The sequence below is a fragment of the Thamnophis sirtalis genome, unplaced genomic scaffold (assembly GCF_051295495.1).
Source record: "Thamnophis sirtalis isolate CommonGarterSnake01/CBP01778 unplaced genomic scaffold, rThaSir2_p1.2 scaffold_3, whole genome shotgun sequence".
NCBI lineage: Eukaryota > Metazoa > Chordata > Lepidosauria > Squamata > Natricidae > Thamnophis > Thamnophis sirtalis.
In genome coordinates this window covers 77,604,572-77,618,941 of record NW_028261383.1, presented here as the reverse complement: position 1 = coordinate 77,618,941, position 14,370 = coordinate 77,604,572, and the positions used below count along the sequence as shown (strand labels likewise).

Here is a 14,370-nt window from a genome sequence, read left to right as displayed (position 1 = left end):
TCATTTGCAAAAAAGGGAAAGCATTGGAAACTATTGGAAGGTGATTTGTCCTTCCATTAAAGTCCTTCTTCCTCATCTAAGCTCCCTCTATATGACTAAAATGCCCCATTTGGGAGACAGCTAGTCCTATAACAGCAGAGGTAGTCTTCAATGACGTATTATTTCTATTCTTGAATTTAAAAAAAATGCAAAAATACTATCCATTTTTTTTCTTGAAAAAAAAGTTATTGGAGTGAAGGAGAGAAAGAAAGAGAGACAATAGCAACAAGGGGAAGTTTCCTACATAGAAATCAAAGAGAATAAAGACAATTGGCTTATTCCACAATGGGAATGGGGTGAGCAGGGAAATTTCAAGCGCTGTTCCAGAGGAATTCAGCTATACGCTACAACATTTGCTTCTTTGAGAAGATTCTCTTTTGCTGGCAACCAGTTCCCTCACTTAGCAAGCTCTCTGCAAAAAGACCTAATGTTACTTTTCTCTCTAATCCTTCCCTCTAATTCACGTGAGGAAAGTTAATAATGAATATGCAGCAATTGTCAACAATTAACTGGAATGTTGCGGTCATTAATTTTTTGCCAAAGAAAATCCAATCATTCAGAGTGCACACTGCCACTCAGCCCTATTTGTCAAGAGGTGACACAGCATGGCTGAAAGTATAATTGCCCATCTGGCCAGCTAATATTTGAGGAGGAAAAAATCCCCCACAAGCGAATGTACAGTAGAGGGAAAACCCATCAACACCTGCCGATTAGTTTTCTGCATCTTGTTGGCGTCACTTATCATTTCATACATATTACCTATGCTTTGCATGGGCCAACATCTAGGTAAAATCAATTAATAAATTCAATCTCTATAGCCACCCATCTCAAATAAGTAAATCGGGGAGGGGGGAACAATCATAAAAATTAAAAACAGTTACAACATAGTACAAAATGAAATAAAGACCCAGATAGAAAGCCAGGTCTTGAGGGCTTTAAGAGTGGCTAACAGGTTCAGGGTCATCCTCAATTCTGAAGGGAGAATGCTCCAGAGGGCAGGGGGCTATACCAGAGAAGACGTATCTCCTAGACCTCAAGACAATGACCAAATGACACTCCTTAGCTGATGGAACCCATAGCCTGTCCAACTTGCCAGACCAAATTGGACATGTAGAAAGCACTTCAGGAAGACAATCCTCACGCAATCTGATTCCAAAGCCATGCAAAGTTTAAAAGGTGACAGCTAGCATCTTGAATTACCCAGAAACACACAAGTAACCAATGCAATTCATGCAGTAGTGGTGTTACATATGTCAAATATCTAATAACATCACTACCTCTGCAGTCACATTTTGCACCAGTTGAAGCTTCTGAATGTTTTTCAAGGGCAGCCCTATGTAGAGCACATTGCAATAATCCAAACAAGAGGTCACAACTGACTCTGAGTAGAAACTCTTGGTCCAGGAATGAGTGCAACTGGTGCACAGCCCAAAGTTTACAAAGGCTCTCCTAGCTATGGTTGTCATCTAATCTTCTAGCAGGAGCCATGAGTCCAGAAAGACACCAAGATTATACAGAAGGCCCAAATATCTAGAGCCACTAACTCTTGAGTTGAGTTGAAGCCCACTGCACTTTGTCCAGGCCGCTATTGCCTCCAGACACTGGGACAGGATAACCATGGTATCACTCAGGAGCTCAGGATGAAAACATAAAACTGGATATCAACAAAACATTGATGCTATCTCACACCAACTATTAGATGATTCCACTCAGGATTTTCAAGTAGATGTTGAACAGGAGAGGAGAGAGACCCAAACCCTAAGGCAACCCACAAAGTAAGGGCTGTAGGCTGGATCTCTGCCACCTATCAACATCAACTGGAGCTGATCCCAGAGGAAGGATAGAGTACTATCCAAACTGCCGAAGCCACTCCAGACAGATACCATAATTGATGGCATTGAAGGATGCAGAGAGGTGAAGAAGAACAAAGACCAATCCACTCTCTCTTGTAGTCAATGTGGTTTCAGTTCCAAAACCTAGCCCGAACCCTGATTGAAAGGTCATCCAGGATTTTTTTGAAGCTGCCATGCAACCACAATCATTCTTACAAAGGAAAGGTTGCCGGCTGGATAAAAATTGTCCAGCAATGACCCCTTGAGGACCAACTATTAACCAACAGTAAAGGAACCAACAGTCAAAGCTACATCACATACTAGCTTCAAGTAGAGTAGCAATGAAGGGTTTGGAAAAGATGTTCAGATGCAGGGATATATATCCATAACCACAAAGATCAGAATCATGCAGGCAATGTTTTTCCCCCTGTAATATAACATTGCATAGAAGTAAAAGCTGGACTATGAAAAAGCAGAATAGAAAAAATATTTATATGTTTGAACTTTGGTATGGAGAAGACTCCTGCGATTACTATGGACAACTGAGAAAATAAACAAATGAATTGTAGAAAACTCAGCCCAGAATTCTTCCTCAAGGCACAAATGACCAGATTCAAGTTTCATATTTTGACATATTATGCAAAAGCCTAGATATTTGGAAAAGGTTGTAATGCTGGCAAAGGTGAAAGGAAAAAGAAGAGGACATCCAGCAATATGGTAGAAGGACTCTTTTGTTGAAAGACCCAAAGAGCCAGGTTGGGGACAGATCACTGTGGAGAAAATCCATTTGTCTGGTCATTAAGAATCAACACCAAATTGATGGCACATCATCATTAAATAAATATGCTTTAAAATAATTGATAATCAACCTGGCCAGGGAAGAGGTGACCCTGGATTTACTTTTAAGCAAAACCCACCATGCATCTTATTATCAACTGCTAGAGAACATGAAATCATGGATGTGTGTGTGTGTATGTCTAGGACAATTAACCAGAGCCAATTCACCATGGCCAACTCGCAACAGCCAATTTGCCGTGGCAGAACTTGCTGCAGGAAAAAAAAGTTACATAATATTGATGGAATAGAACAATTAAAGGATGCAAAAGGAGGACAAAATGAAATGTGAATGCCAAAAATTAAAATTATTTTAAATAATTAAATAAAATTGTTGACTTGTCCCATGGTGAGTTGGCCAAGGCAAGTTGGCTGTGGTGAGTTGTCCCATTCTGATCATGGAACCTACTCTTAACTCAGATTATATGTTGAACCTTCCAGTGGAATTTATTGATTCCTAGGAAAAAGCATGCTATATGTCATGCACCCATTATAACTCTTTTTATGTTCTAGAATCTATATCTTAAAATATCTTCATTGTATCACATCAGGAAGGCCTTGAAAATGAAATCTGCATTATGCTATCTTTGCCAAGACTCTTCTACAAAACCTTTAGGGACTTGTTGGTACATACATTATTATTTGATTTTTTTTCCCATTAAAAAAGGATGTATAATATGAATTATAGACCACAGTGAAAGTATAGGTTTGAAGATATTTATTTATAGCTTTTCAGTGTCAGCTTTTTCAAAGCACTGTTTGAAGCATTTTCTTAAAAGTAAGAAGCTTAGGAAAAAGAAATAAACCTAGAATGAAAATTGAATGGAAGGATGTTAGCCTGTACTCTTTAGCCTATCTTACAGATTCATTTCTTGCAATTTCCTTATGTAGCAATTTTCTTATGTCTCCTCTCTAACCCATCATGCCCATCATGGATATTTATGGTCAATCTAGTTTTACAATGCTGATAAATGCATGACCTACCTGTAACTCTCTCTTGTAAGGGTCAACTTATATTTTGAGTAAAATAGAAAGAATTTGCTTCTTTCATAATACTTTGGACATTTGGTTCTGAATAGCTGAAGGTGTTATGAGCTTAGATGATCAAAGACATAGTTTATTATCTTAATTCAAAATGATGATAAACAGTAGCCTCTTTGTTCATATTTAAGTAAATTCAGGTTGACATCTTTAGAAGTTGAACTGGATATGAACCCATTAAGGACTATTACGAGGTCAAAATTGAAAGAAGCTACATTTTTGTGAAAGTCTCCTTCAGTCCACTACTCAAAGCATGTCTCACTGCCTTGACTATTAGCTCCTTTAACTTGTAGCTAAAATAATTCACCTTCAGAATGAAGCAGCTCAGACCAGCAATACCAGCCAAAAAAGGCTTGAGCTATTTTGCATGTGTATAGCTGCTCTGCATGGTTTGGAGAAGGCCAGAAGTTTAAGGGATAGAAGTTAAAGAAACTTTGGCTGTTGATACAAAGAAAGGCTATTGGTTCTCCTTCCCCCCAAGTTATGGAGGATGTGGTTTGAGAAGAAGCCCTTCCCAGTCCAGTGAGAACAGCTCATAGTTATGATATTGTTCTGGGAATCTGGCTGGGCCCAGAATTGTGTGTAGAGGGATGTTCCTCTCTCAGAAATATCTCAGCTGGATTTTGGGAACTGAGATCTCAGGACAGTGGTGTGGAAATTGTCATCTGAGAATCTCTTAAGGTTTTTTTATGGGTGCACCTCCATAGGTTGCTGGATGTAGGATCCTATTCATTAAGTTGAGGTCTTAGGATCAGTTGAGATTGTTGCTATTGTACTAGCCTCTCTCCTGCATAACAATGTCCCTGCCTGAGCTGCTTGATTCTTTCTGGATTGGTGGATTGGCCTTTCTGGGTAAAGCTGACAGAAAACTTCAACTGATGGGATCCAAAAGGTTGGCCTTTTCTGCCATGGAACCCACCTTTTGGAACATCATTTTGTCCCCCCACCACCACCTCACCAAGGTGAGATTGGTTCCATCCTTGATATCCTTCCAAAGGCCCCTTAAAACACAATGGTGTAAGCAGGTCTGGAGATCTCAAGGCCACAATAAGTTGACAAAAGGATTGCAGTGTTTTTAACATCAATTCACGATCTATAAAAAAATATTGCTGATGCTTTTTTTTAATGTAGTTTTTAAAATTTGGATATTATTGTTTTTATTGCAAGCTAGCTAGAGTCCCTTTATTGTGAGAGGGGTGGCTATATAAATGTCAAAAATGAAGAAACAAATAAACGGAATGCTTTACTGTTCTTTCTTTTTGCTATCCAGCCAGGACTTCCAGCTGAACATGTCTGTCCCCTTCCTATTTTTGCAGGCTACTAATGCTTGTTTGAACAAGAAATGTGGTCTCTCAGGTGAGAGAAAAAGGAGATAGTACAAGGAGCAGCAATCATCGCTTGGTGTGCCTTGGACAAACAGGCCTTTCTAGACACAGGCAAAATGAAGTGTCGAAAAAGAAGGCTGTTTACCTTCCATTCGCAAGGCAAAGGCACTATAATTTCCTTTCTGCGTCTCTGTGTGTACTATGTCTGTAGGAGGCTGGTTCTCTTTCCCCCAATTTACAAAAGCTTCAAAATAGATAGAGGAAAATTAAATCCGAAGCACTCTGCACTTGCCCAGGCAATAATTAGCATTGCCAAACCAGCGCTTTTACCTGGGCTAATCCTAACCGATTCAATCCCACTTAAACTTGCTGTGTGGCTAAATTGATGATTGCAGCTTTCCCTGAAATGCAATCTGTCACCATGCGAGGTATCTCTCTCTGTCTCTCTCTCTCTCTCCCTCCCTCTCTCTCTCCTTTTAGCTCCGTCTTAGAGAAACGTTTGTTTTTTCTGTTTTTTCCCCCCTGCCACTGCCTAAGGTGGAAAGCCCCAATCTGAGCTGCCTGAAAAAAAAAGGGCAAAATTTACAATTGCAACTTTCTTGGGAAGGGGAGAGGATTCCTGCCTCTTTTATCTGTATCTAAGGTTATCATCTCTCCGTCTCTCCTGCCTGGGATCCTTCTTTTCTCCCGAGACACAACGGGGAGGGAGGGGAAGAAGTCGAAGCAGATGAAAGCTGCAGCTCAGATACCCCTGTCTGTGTTATTGTATCCATTTTCCAATGGCAACGATGTGTGAAATGAAAATTGGACAGAGCTGGCTGCTCACAGACCTGGAATTTCATACAGACTAGTGGAGGGAAGGAGGGAGCAGAGAGACAGAGAGATGTCAGGAGGAGGGGGTGGGGGTGGGGGAAGAGTCTTCTGGATGGCTGCACGCACCCATGGCCTGAGTAAGCCCTACTTCAGTTTAATAGACCCTTGGAGTGGAAGTACCGGGCTCATTTACATTTCATTACTCCAAATGCTCTGCTAGTTCAAGATATTTGAGAGCATTTACAGAAGCAGAAAAGTTGAAGAGAAACCCAGAAGGGTTGTGGATTCCCTCCCTTCTCTAATTCCTTTTGCTACATTCTGGCGGCCATTTTATAAGCATCTCCTTATAGGAAATGCTCTCCTGAGTGACACAGATTTTCTCTCATGTGTGATCTATTCCCTGCCATTTTTACAGCCACAAGGCTTTTTCTTTCTATAAAGACTGGGGTAGAACATGGTCTGTGTGTGTGTGTGTGTGAGTGTGTTTGCGCGTATGTGCCGTGTGTTGTTGCAATAATGTTCTTTAGAAATAGGTTATAATACAACAACAGAATAAATAACAGAATAACAGAGTTGGAAGTGACTTTGGAGGTCTTCTAGTCCAACCCTCTGCACAAGCATGAGTCCTATATCATTCCAGACAAGTGGCTGTGCATCCTCTACTTAAAAGCTTCCAGTGATGGAGCAGCCACAACTTCTGAAGGCAAGCTGTTCCACTGGTTAATTGTTCTAATTGTTAGGAAATTTCTCTTTAGTTCTAGGTTGCTTCTCTCCTTGATTAGTTTCAATTCATTATTTCTTGTCTTGCCTTCTGGTGCTTTGGAAAATAGATTGATCCACGCTTCTTTGTGGTAGCCTCTCAAATATTGGACCACTGTTATTATGTCATCCCTAGTCCTTCTTTTCACTAGACTAGACAAATCCAATTCCTACAAGTCTATGGGGATTCTCAGTCATCCAGGTCGTGGTTGTCCCAAAGGTGAAGAACCTTCTTGGAAGAGAAGCAAAACTTCTTTAAAGAAAAAGAAGCCTCTTGAAGGAGCATCTTTGGGCCAATTCCTGCAACCGGTTTTTGTATGTTTTAACCTCCAGCCCCCTAATCATATTTGTTGCTCTTTTCTGCACTCTTTTCAGAGTCTCTACATCTTTTTTATAATATGGTGACCAAAACTGGATGCAGTATTCTAAGTGCTCTTTCCACTTTTTCTCTTCTCTCTTACCAAATCCATGAAAGGAATGAAATGGAAAAAAAAAATTCTGACCAGAATCTTTTGGTTGCTCCTGATAATGATCTACAAAGTATGACTAAATATTCTTTTAGCAGTCTGTAAAATCAGAAATGGTCATTTAAGAAATTACAATATCCTCATTTCATTTTTTCCCCCTTTACATGAGAGACCTGGGTAATCAAACCAGGAAAGTTCATGTGATGTCCAATATTGGTAAGTTAAGTAAAGTGAGAAAACCTAGGATATATAGCAACTTTAAAGCTGTTTTACCATCATGGAGTTTTAGACATACTTAAACCTGATTTTGGAGACAATATGGAGGTATGTCTACTTGTTTTGCTCACCTGGTTTTAAAGGAGAGATGGAGCTGGATTTACTACCATAGTACTTGATGACATTGTGGCATATTAGGTTAGGATTTCTGATTAAATGTAACATCCAAAAATGGCCAAGGACTCCCAATGATATCACAGGGTTTATTTACAACTATGCTTAGGTACTGTATAAAAAAAAATGAGTGAAACTGACAGGAGACCAACTTGAACCAAAATTCTAGTCTTATATTCAGAAACATAAAAAGTGAAATGATGGAGATACTATCTCCACAATTCAAAGACAAAGCAACATGAGAATTTTTCCCTGAGATCTTGTTCAGTAATTTTCTTTGGAACTTTGGTATTCATAGAAAGATGTCAAAAGAAGATAGATGGGATGCAAAGGCAAAGAACATGCAAAAGAACTGGGACTTGTATTGCAAAACTGCATCTTCCATCATGCCTTTTTTAATCTCCCTCCCATGGATATTATTGTTTGACATATTGTTTTAAACATCCATTCAGACAATAGTTTTGTTGCCCGGCAAATGAATGCATGTCTATTATTCATTTGAGATAGAGGATCCAGATCCACAAGCAGTATTTTATTATGAAGTAAATATTCCATCTTTCCAGTAATCAAACTTCAGTACTGTATATTGTTGCTGGGAAAATGCAACCTAGCTTCCTCAATCTATTACTTTTAATTCCAACACAATTGCTGTGCTTAAAGGAAATTGCCACAAAGAGGAACTCTACATTACTTCAAAAGTATAGAAGAGCTACAGCATTTTTTTAAAAAAAATCTGAACTAAGCATGGTGACCTAATATAATTCAAGATCTCAATTTGCGTGGATAGTTTTATTTGCGTGGATAGTTTTATTTTCATGCCTATAATTTAAACTGGCCAAAAAGTGCTTCATTAACAACGAACAAACATTTGAATCATTTCTGGAAATAAAATCCTCAAGCAGTCCTCCTCACAATCTAAGTCAGGGCTATAATGAGAAATAATATATTAAACCACCACAGTTCCCTTGCTCCTGGGACCTCTTCTGGTTTGGGTCATCTACTACAGCTTTTGCTAATTTCTACTTGATGTAATCTAATTCTTCTGCAATATATGAGCTCCATTTAGAGACCTTTCCTCTTTCTGTTATTCTCCCCTTTTAAACCAGTATCTCCAGTATCTCAGCAGACCTCCTGATTTGCTGATTGAAGAGGGAAAATAGAATAGCAAATCACATAGACAGTCCGTGTGCCCTGAGTATGGATAGGCTTTCAACTATGCTATATTACTACCATTAGGTAGTGGACGAGCTGTTGCTCATCTCGATAGAGCCCGAAACTGTATATTGCTTGACTTAAGTATTTGGGGGGAAAAAGTTAGTGTGAAATCTAGGCATTTCTCAGCTCCACCTAAAGAATGCAGGAGAAAGTAGATGACAGAGATTAAAGTATAATGATAATAAATACTAAAATTTTGAGCTGGCCCCATTGCTCTGAATTTGCAATAGCAATAGCACTTAGACTTATATATTGCTTTAGAGTGCTTTACAGCCCACTGTCACCGGTTTACAGAGTCAGCCTACTGCTCCCAATAATCTGGGCCCTCATTTTACCCATCTCAGAAGGATGGAAGGCTGAGTCAACCTTGAGCCTGGTGGGATTTGAACTGCCAAATTGCAGGCATCTGACAGGCAGCAGAAATAGCCTGCATTACTGCATTCTAACCACTGCACCACCAAGGCTCAGATTGTTTTATTCTTTCTCAAATATGCAGCATAGCATGCACCCTACTTACCAAGGCCTTCTTCGGACATCATACAGGTCAATCTTATTGGGGGCTCTCCATGGGGAGGCTGCAACGAGAAGAAGCAGTGAAAACTATAGTGGTTTTTGAGCTACCAAATGTGTTGATATGAGGGAACTTGAGGAGAGAAAGGGAGACAGCGAGCAAAGCTGACATGGAAAGATTTCCCTGCCAAGAATGGTATTAAGCAACAAGAACACCAAGTGTTTGAAGGTGGGGTGTTTTTTTTGCACACTTCAAACACTGTTCTTTGTTTTGGAACATGTGAATTAGAAAGAAGTTAACATTTCAGCCACACATCTGTTTTTCTTCTCCCTCCTTTGAGAATACACATTTTGCTATTTTGATAAATAATTACAAGGTGTATACAGTAACGGAGGACATAAGTTTACATAGCAATAGCAATAGCAGTTATACTTATATACCGCTTCATAGGGCTTTCAGCCCTCTCTAAGTGGTTTAGAGTCAGCATATTGCCCCCAACAACAATCCGGGTCCTCATTTTACCCACCTCGGAAGGATGGAAGGCTGAGTCAACCCTGAACCGGTGAGATTTGAACAGCCGAACTGCAGAACTGCAGTCAGCTGAAGTAGCCTGCAGTGCTGCATTTAACCACTGCGCCACTTCGGCTCTACAAGTTTGCTACACCAAACTTGGCTTCCCAGTTTAACCAGTAGTTTGGACCTCAGGACTTTTGACTTTCTATTCCTGCCTCGGTATTCTTTGAAAATTCGTTTGTTGACATACATACATACATACATACATACATACATACATACATACATACATACATACATACATACATACATACATACAGTATATATAATATCTCTCAAGAATTAGGAACTGCATTTTCAGGCAGAGAAAGTATGACTGTATCAAAGCCAGTAGATCTGGGAAAACAGTCAACAGACTCAGAACTTCACATAGGTTTGCAATCCAAATTTTTATGGCCAGCATGACCTTGATGGAAATATGCAGGAACTGTTAGCTAGGCAAAAGGGGATGAAGCATTTTTTTTAATGAGATAACATTAGGAAATGGCTCAGGCAGATGCCTCTCTAATTCACTGAAGTATAAGAAAAAGGAAAAGATGAGTACAATCATACTTGAAAGATTTTGATACTGTAGCCAATCTCAATAAAAGTACATTTAACCTTCCTGTGGGGTTGATTTTGTGATCTACTTAGTGGGGCTGATATCTGGCCAAACCTTGACACCTAATGATCCTTCCTAACATCCTAGAACCGTAATGGTGAACTTATGGCACACGTGCTCAAAGTGGCACACGAAGCCATGTCGCCCAGCACGTGCGGCCTTACCTGTTTGTTTTCCAGGTTTCTGGTGTGCATGCGCACATGATAATCAGATGTCCTTCACACACATGGCAGTGCTGAAAACCAGTGTGTGTATGCACGCTGGCCAGCTGATAATTGGGTGTGCATACATGCCAGAACCCAGACGTATGGCTTTTCCAGAGTGTGATCCCTTCACGCACGTGGCAGTGCTGAAAACTGGCCTGCGCATGTGCGCTGGCCAGCTGATTGCCAGCATTTCCGGAATTCAGCCCCGACAAGCAGATGCACTATTTCCGCGCAACCTTTTTGGCACTCGGTGCTGAAAAGGTTTGCCCTTACTGTCCTAGAATAATGTCCTAGGATGACTAGGAAAGTAATGCACTGTACTTCTTCTAACGTGAAAGCCATGACTGTGCTGCTACTCCCACTGTAACATCTCTGAGCTCAAAACTCAACTACTTAAATTCCAAGGTTCAAATTATATTTTCATTCTGTTAGTTGAGAATGGTACCAACCTGGATAGAAGCGGGTTACCCCTGTAGCGCTGCCGAAGACTTGCCACAGCAGAGACGGGTCTTCTTTTCGGTTTTCCACAAACACATCCTCTAAGGCTTCTGTCCAATTCAGTTCGTTGAGGATTACAGTGGCTGCAAAAGAGAGGACAAGTTTAGTGTGCTTAAGGTCTAGAGATCTCTTTGACAAATGTGATTGTTCTCTGGCAAGGGAAGAATGCGAGTTGCTTTTGTGAAAGGATATATGCCCTCCATTAGCAGGATATATTCACTCCATTAGGAGAGCTGTGAAGAGTGACATCAGCTGAAAGATTGTTCCTGGCAATGCCCAGCATCTCCTGTGGAGCTGATTATCATCAATTTGTCACAACAACATAGTTGCATGCAGGCTATTTCTCTTCAGCGGGACCATTCCTTGACCTCTTGTTTATATTGCTTATTTACAGACCACATTTCTATCAGAGATGGAATAGGAAGTGCCTAATAATAGTAAAAAAAAAGAACCGAAACCAACTGAAATCCAAATCAGTGTGTGCGCCACAAGAAGGTCCCTTAAAACTTCATTAAATTAAAACAGACTTTAAAATTCAGAAAAGCCCCCCCAAAACCCCAAATCAAATCAGTAAGCTAAACACCTGTATAGAGGTAAAACACTTTTGCCTGCCATCAGAAGGCCAGCCATGAAGGACACTATCAGCGGTATTATCAAGCTAATGATTTCATGAAAATACCATGCATAAATGGTTTTATGTAATCAAACATCAGCCGGTATGTATTAAGAGCAGTGATAATCAATTGACTATATCTGAGATGAAGTCCAAAGAGACATGTGTGGTATAAATGATTTAACGCATTAGATTTAATAACTATGTAGCCAAACATTATACACAGAACCATGTGAGAGGATTAGAATAACCATGTGTTATACTAGAATAAGTTGAAACAGAGATCTTTTGCTTGTTGGTTCCAAAAAGAAATAACCATAACATATAAATCCATTTGATAATGTATACCCTAAGGGATTACTGTAGTTCTCTGGCCTAGTATAATTTGGGGTGTGTCTTGTATAATGTAATATAATATGATTATAACATATGATCATATAATACACAAAGAGAGATTAATAAAAGAGATTAACTACAAAGTACCTATGAATTATTAAAATTTGAATTGAGCCCTACCACCAGATGTAACAATTTTTAGGGTTGCGCAATGCTCATCTGAGACCTGGAAGAGGATGGGGAGTGCTAGCTGGTAACTCAATCCACACCCTCTCCATGTACTGTATATTGATAGCATCCAATCTGAGAAGGCAATGGCATTGTAATATTGAAGTCTATGTGTGCCTCCTTCCTCTTGCTGGTCTCACCATCAATATTTGGTAGTGCAACTTTAAGGCTTAGTAAGATAGTTTGAAATACTTTGCAACAACATCCATAGGGTGGCTAAGGGAAAGGATATTTTTGTCTGCATTTTGAAGACTTGGAGCATTGTTTAAAAATGTGTCCATATCCCTTTTTAATCCTGGTGATCCTGACTACTCCATACTTCAGCAAAACTCATGGTTCAGAGATAAGTAAGCAAGTATTACTCATCATGCTGACGGAGGCTGATGGAAGCTAGAATCCAAAACAAGTGAAGAACTCTAGAAATTCTCCTTTCCCCACATTCACTAGGGATAAATCTAGAAAGTCTTACCCCTTTCAAGTCAAACTGTTTCTAGTTCCCAGTCTTGCCCAGCACTCCCCATTACAGTCAGACATCTTTGACTGCATGACAATTTTATGGCCATCTTGAAGCCTTCCTAAGAATAAGAATCCATGTACCATGACAGACATTTGTCCCCTCGGTTCCCCATACAGATGGGAAATATTCTGGTGGCAGCCAGGTTGATCCCCCTCCCCCCATAAGTCAGTTCAAAAGAGATGCCAAATGAGAGAAATAAAGGGACTCTACCGGGGTTATTCCCATTCTGCATTCCTGGTGGCTTTTGTGTCTAATGCAAAAGCAATTAAGACGCTGACAAACAGAAGCTTTAAATTATTCAGCTATTAAGGAAAGTGATAAGCTCAAAGCAGCCTGACTGTATGATTAATCAGCTGGGGACGGGATTTAAGCAATGCGTAGAAGAGAGACATTTGGTATTTGTCGCTGCCAGCCTGATTTTTTCCCTCTTTCAAAGGAATCTTCCACTCCCCAAAAGATGCCAGTTAACAGTACTTGGGGGAGAGAAAATCCTGGAAAGCCGCAGCTGAGAGGGGCTGGCAGCTGGACAATTGGGGAGAGAGATGAATTTTGAGCACAGACTGGCAAGATGAACAGGAAATACCAACCCCACTGACAATCATTGTTCTATTCAACCTCTCCTGCACATTTTTAAGAGATCACACGTCACTCTTCCCTGACAGAGGACATCAGTACTAAAAAGCAGTCAAGATATACACTTGAAATATTTTACAAGAGAGCCGCAACTAAATTTGCATCATTTTATCACCAAGGAAATGGAAGACAGCTTCATCACGTTCAGTCACAAGTCCAAGATATTACAAAATATGTTAGCAGGCCCTGGAATCATGCCCCAAAAGATGGATACAGAAGAGAATAGAACTCCACACCTTTGTTAGCTCACACAAACATCCCTTCACCTCTCATCAGTTTACTGATGCAACTCCTCTGGGAAATGCCCGAATGTATTATGTATGAATTCTAGGCCAATTTCCTACGTATTCTCTTGAATATATCAGTTGTCCCCTTCGGCTTCCCCAGCAGCTACACTGATCATTATACACATATATTTCCAAGAGTATAAAGGTACCACTCTTCCACGTGTACCCGCAGGAGATGGAAAAGATCAGATCTTTGTCCTTCACTATTTGGAATGTGGTCTGGAAGAAATTTCTCCTTCACAATCATGCCATTACTAAAACAAAAACTCTACTTTCATTATGTGTTATCATAGAATTATATCCAGTTCTCAAGCGATTCCAGGTTCTTCAAGTCAGAATGACTGTGAACAGGGGTGGGCTTCAAAAATTGAAGCAACGGGTTCGCTGCCCCATTGCTGGGTGGGCATGGCGTAGTCGGCTTCCTGCACCTTGGGGGAGGGTGGATAGGTGTTTTTCGCCTTCCCCAGGCTCCAGAGGCTTTCCTCAAGCCTCTGGGAGGGCGAAAACTGCTTCCCCTGGGCTCCGGAAGCCCTCAGGGGTTGGAAACAGACCCGTTTCTGGACTTCTGGAATCTCCAGTAGTAGGCCCGTTTCCCCCCCTCCCTGAGCCTCCGCACGGGCCCTGCATGATGAATGTACCGGGTGGAGACTCC

General features: G+C 40.5%; 1 protein-coding gene across 2 annotated transcripts in view; it reads right to left on the bottom strand.

The window, feature by feature from the left end:
* CACNA2D2 (calcium voltage-gated channel auxiliary subunit alpha2delta 2) overlaps nt 1-14,370 on the bottom strand; it is a 621,934-nt gene that overhangs the window by 119,875 nt on the left and 487,689 nt on the right. For both annotated transcript variants that reach the window (XM_087709243.1, XM_087709244.1), the window contains exons 7-8: nt 11,056-11,187; nt 9,233-9,290 (exon numbers count right to left, since the gene is read on the bottom strand). In XM_087709243.1, coding sequence (XP_087565369.1) covers nt 9,233-9,290; nt 11,056-11,187 — 190 coding nt within the window. The remainder of the gene's footprint in view (nt 1-9,232; nt 9,291-11,055; nt 11,188-14,370) is intronic.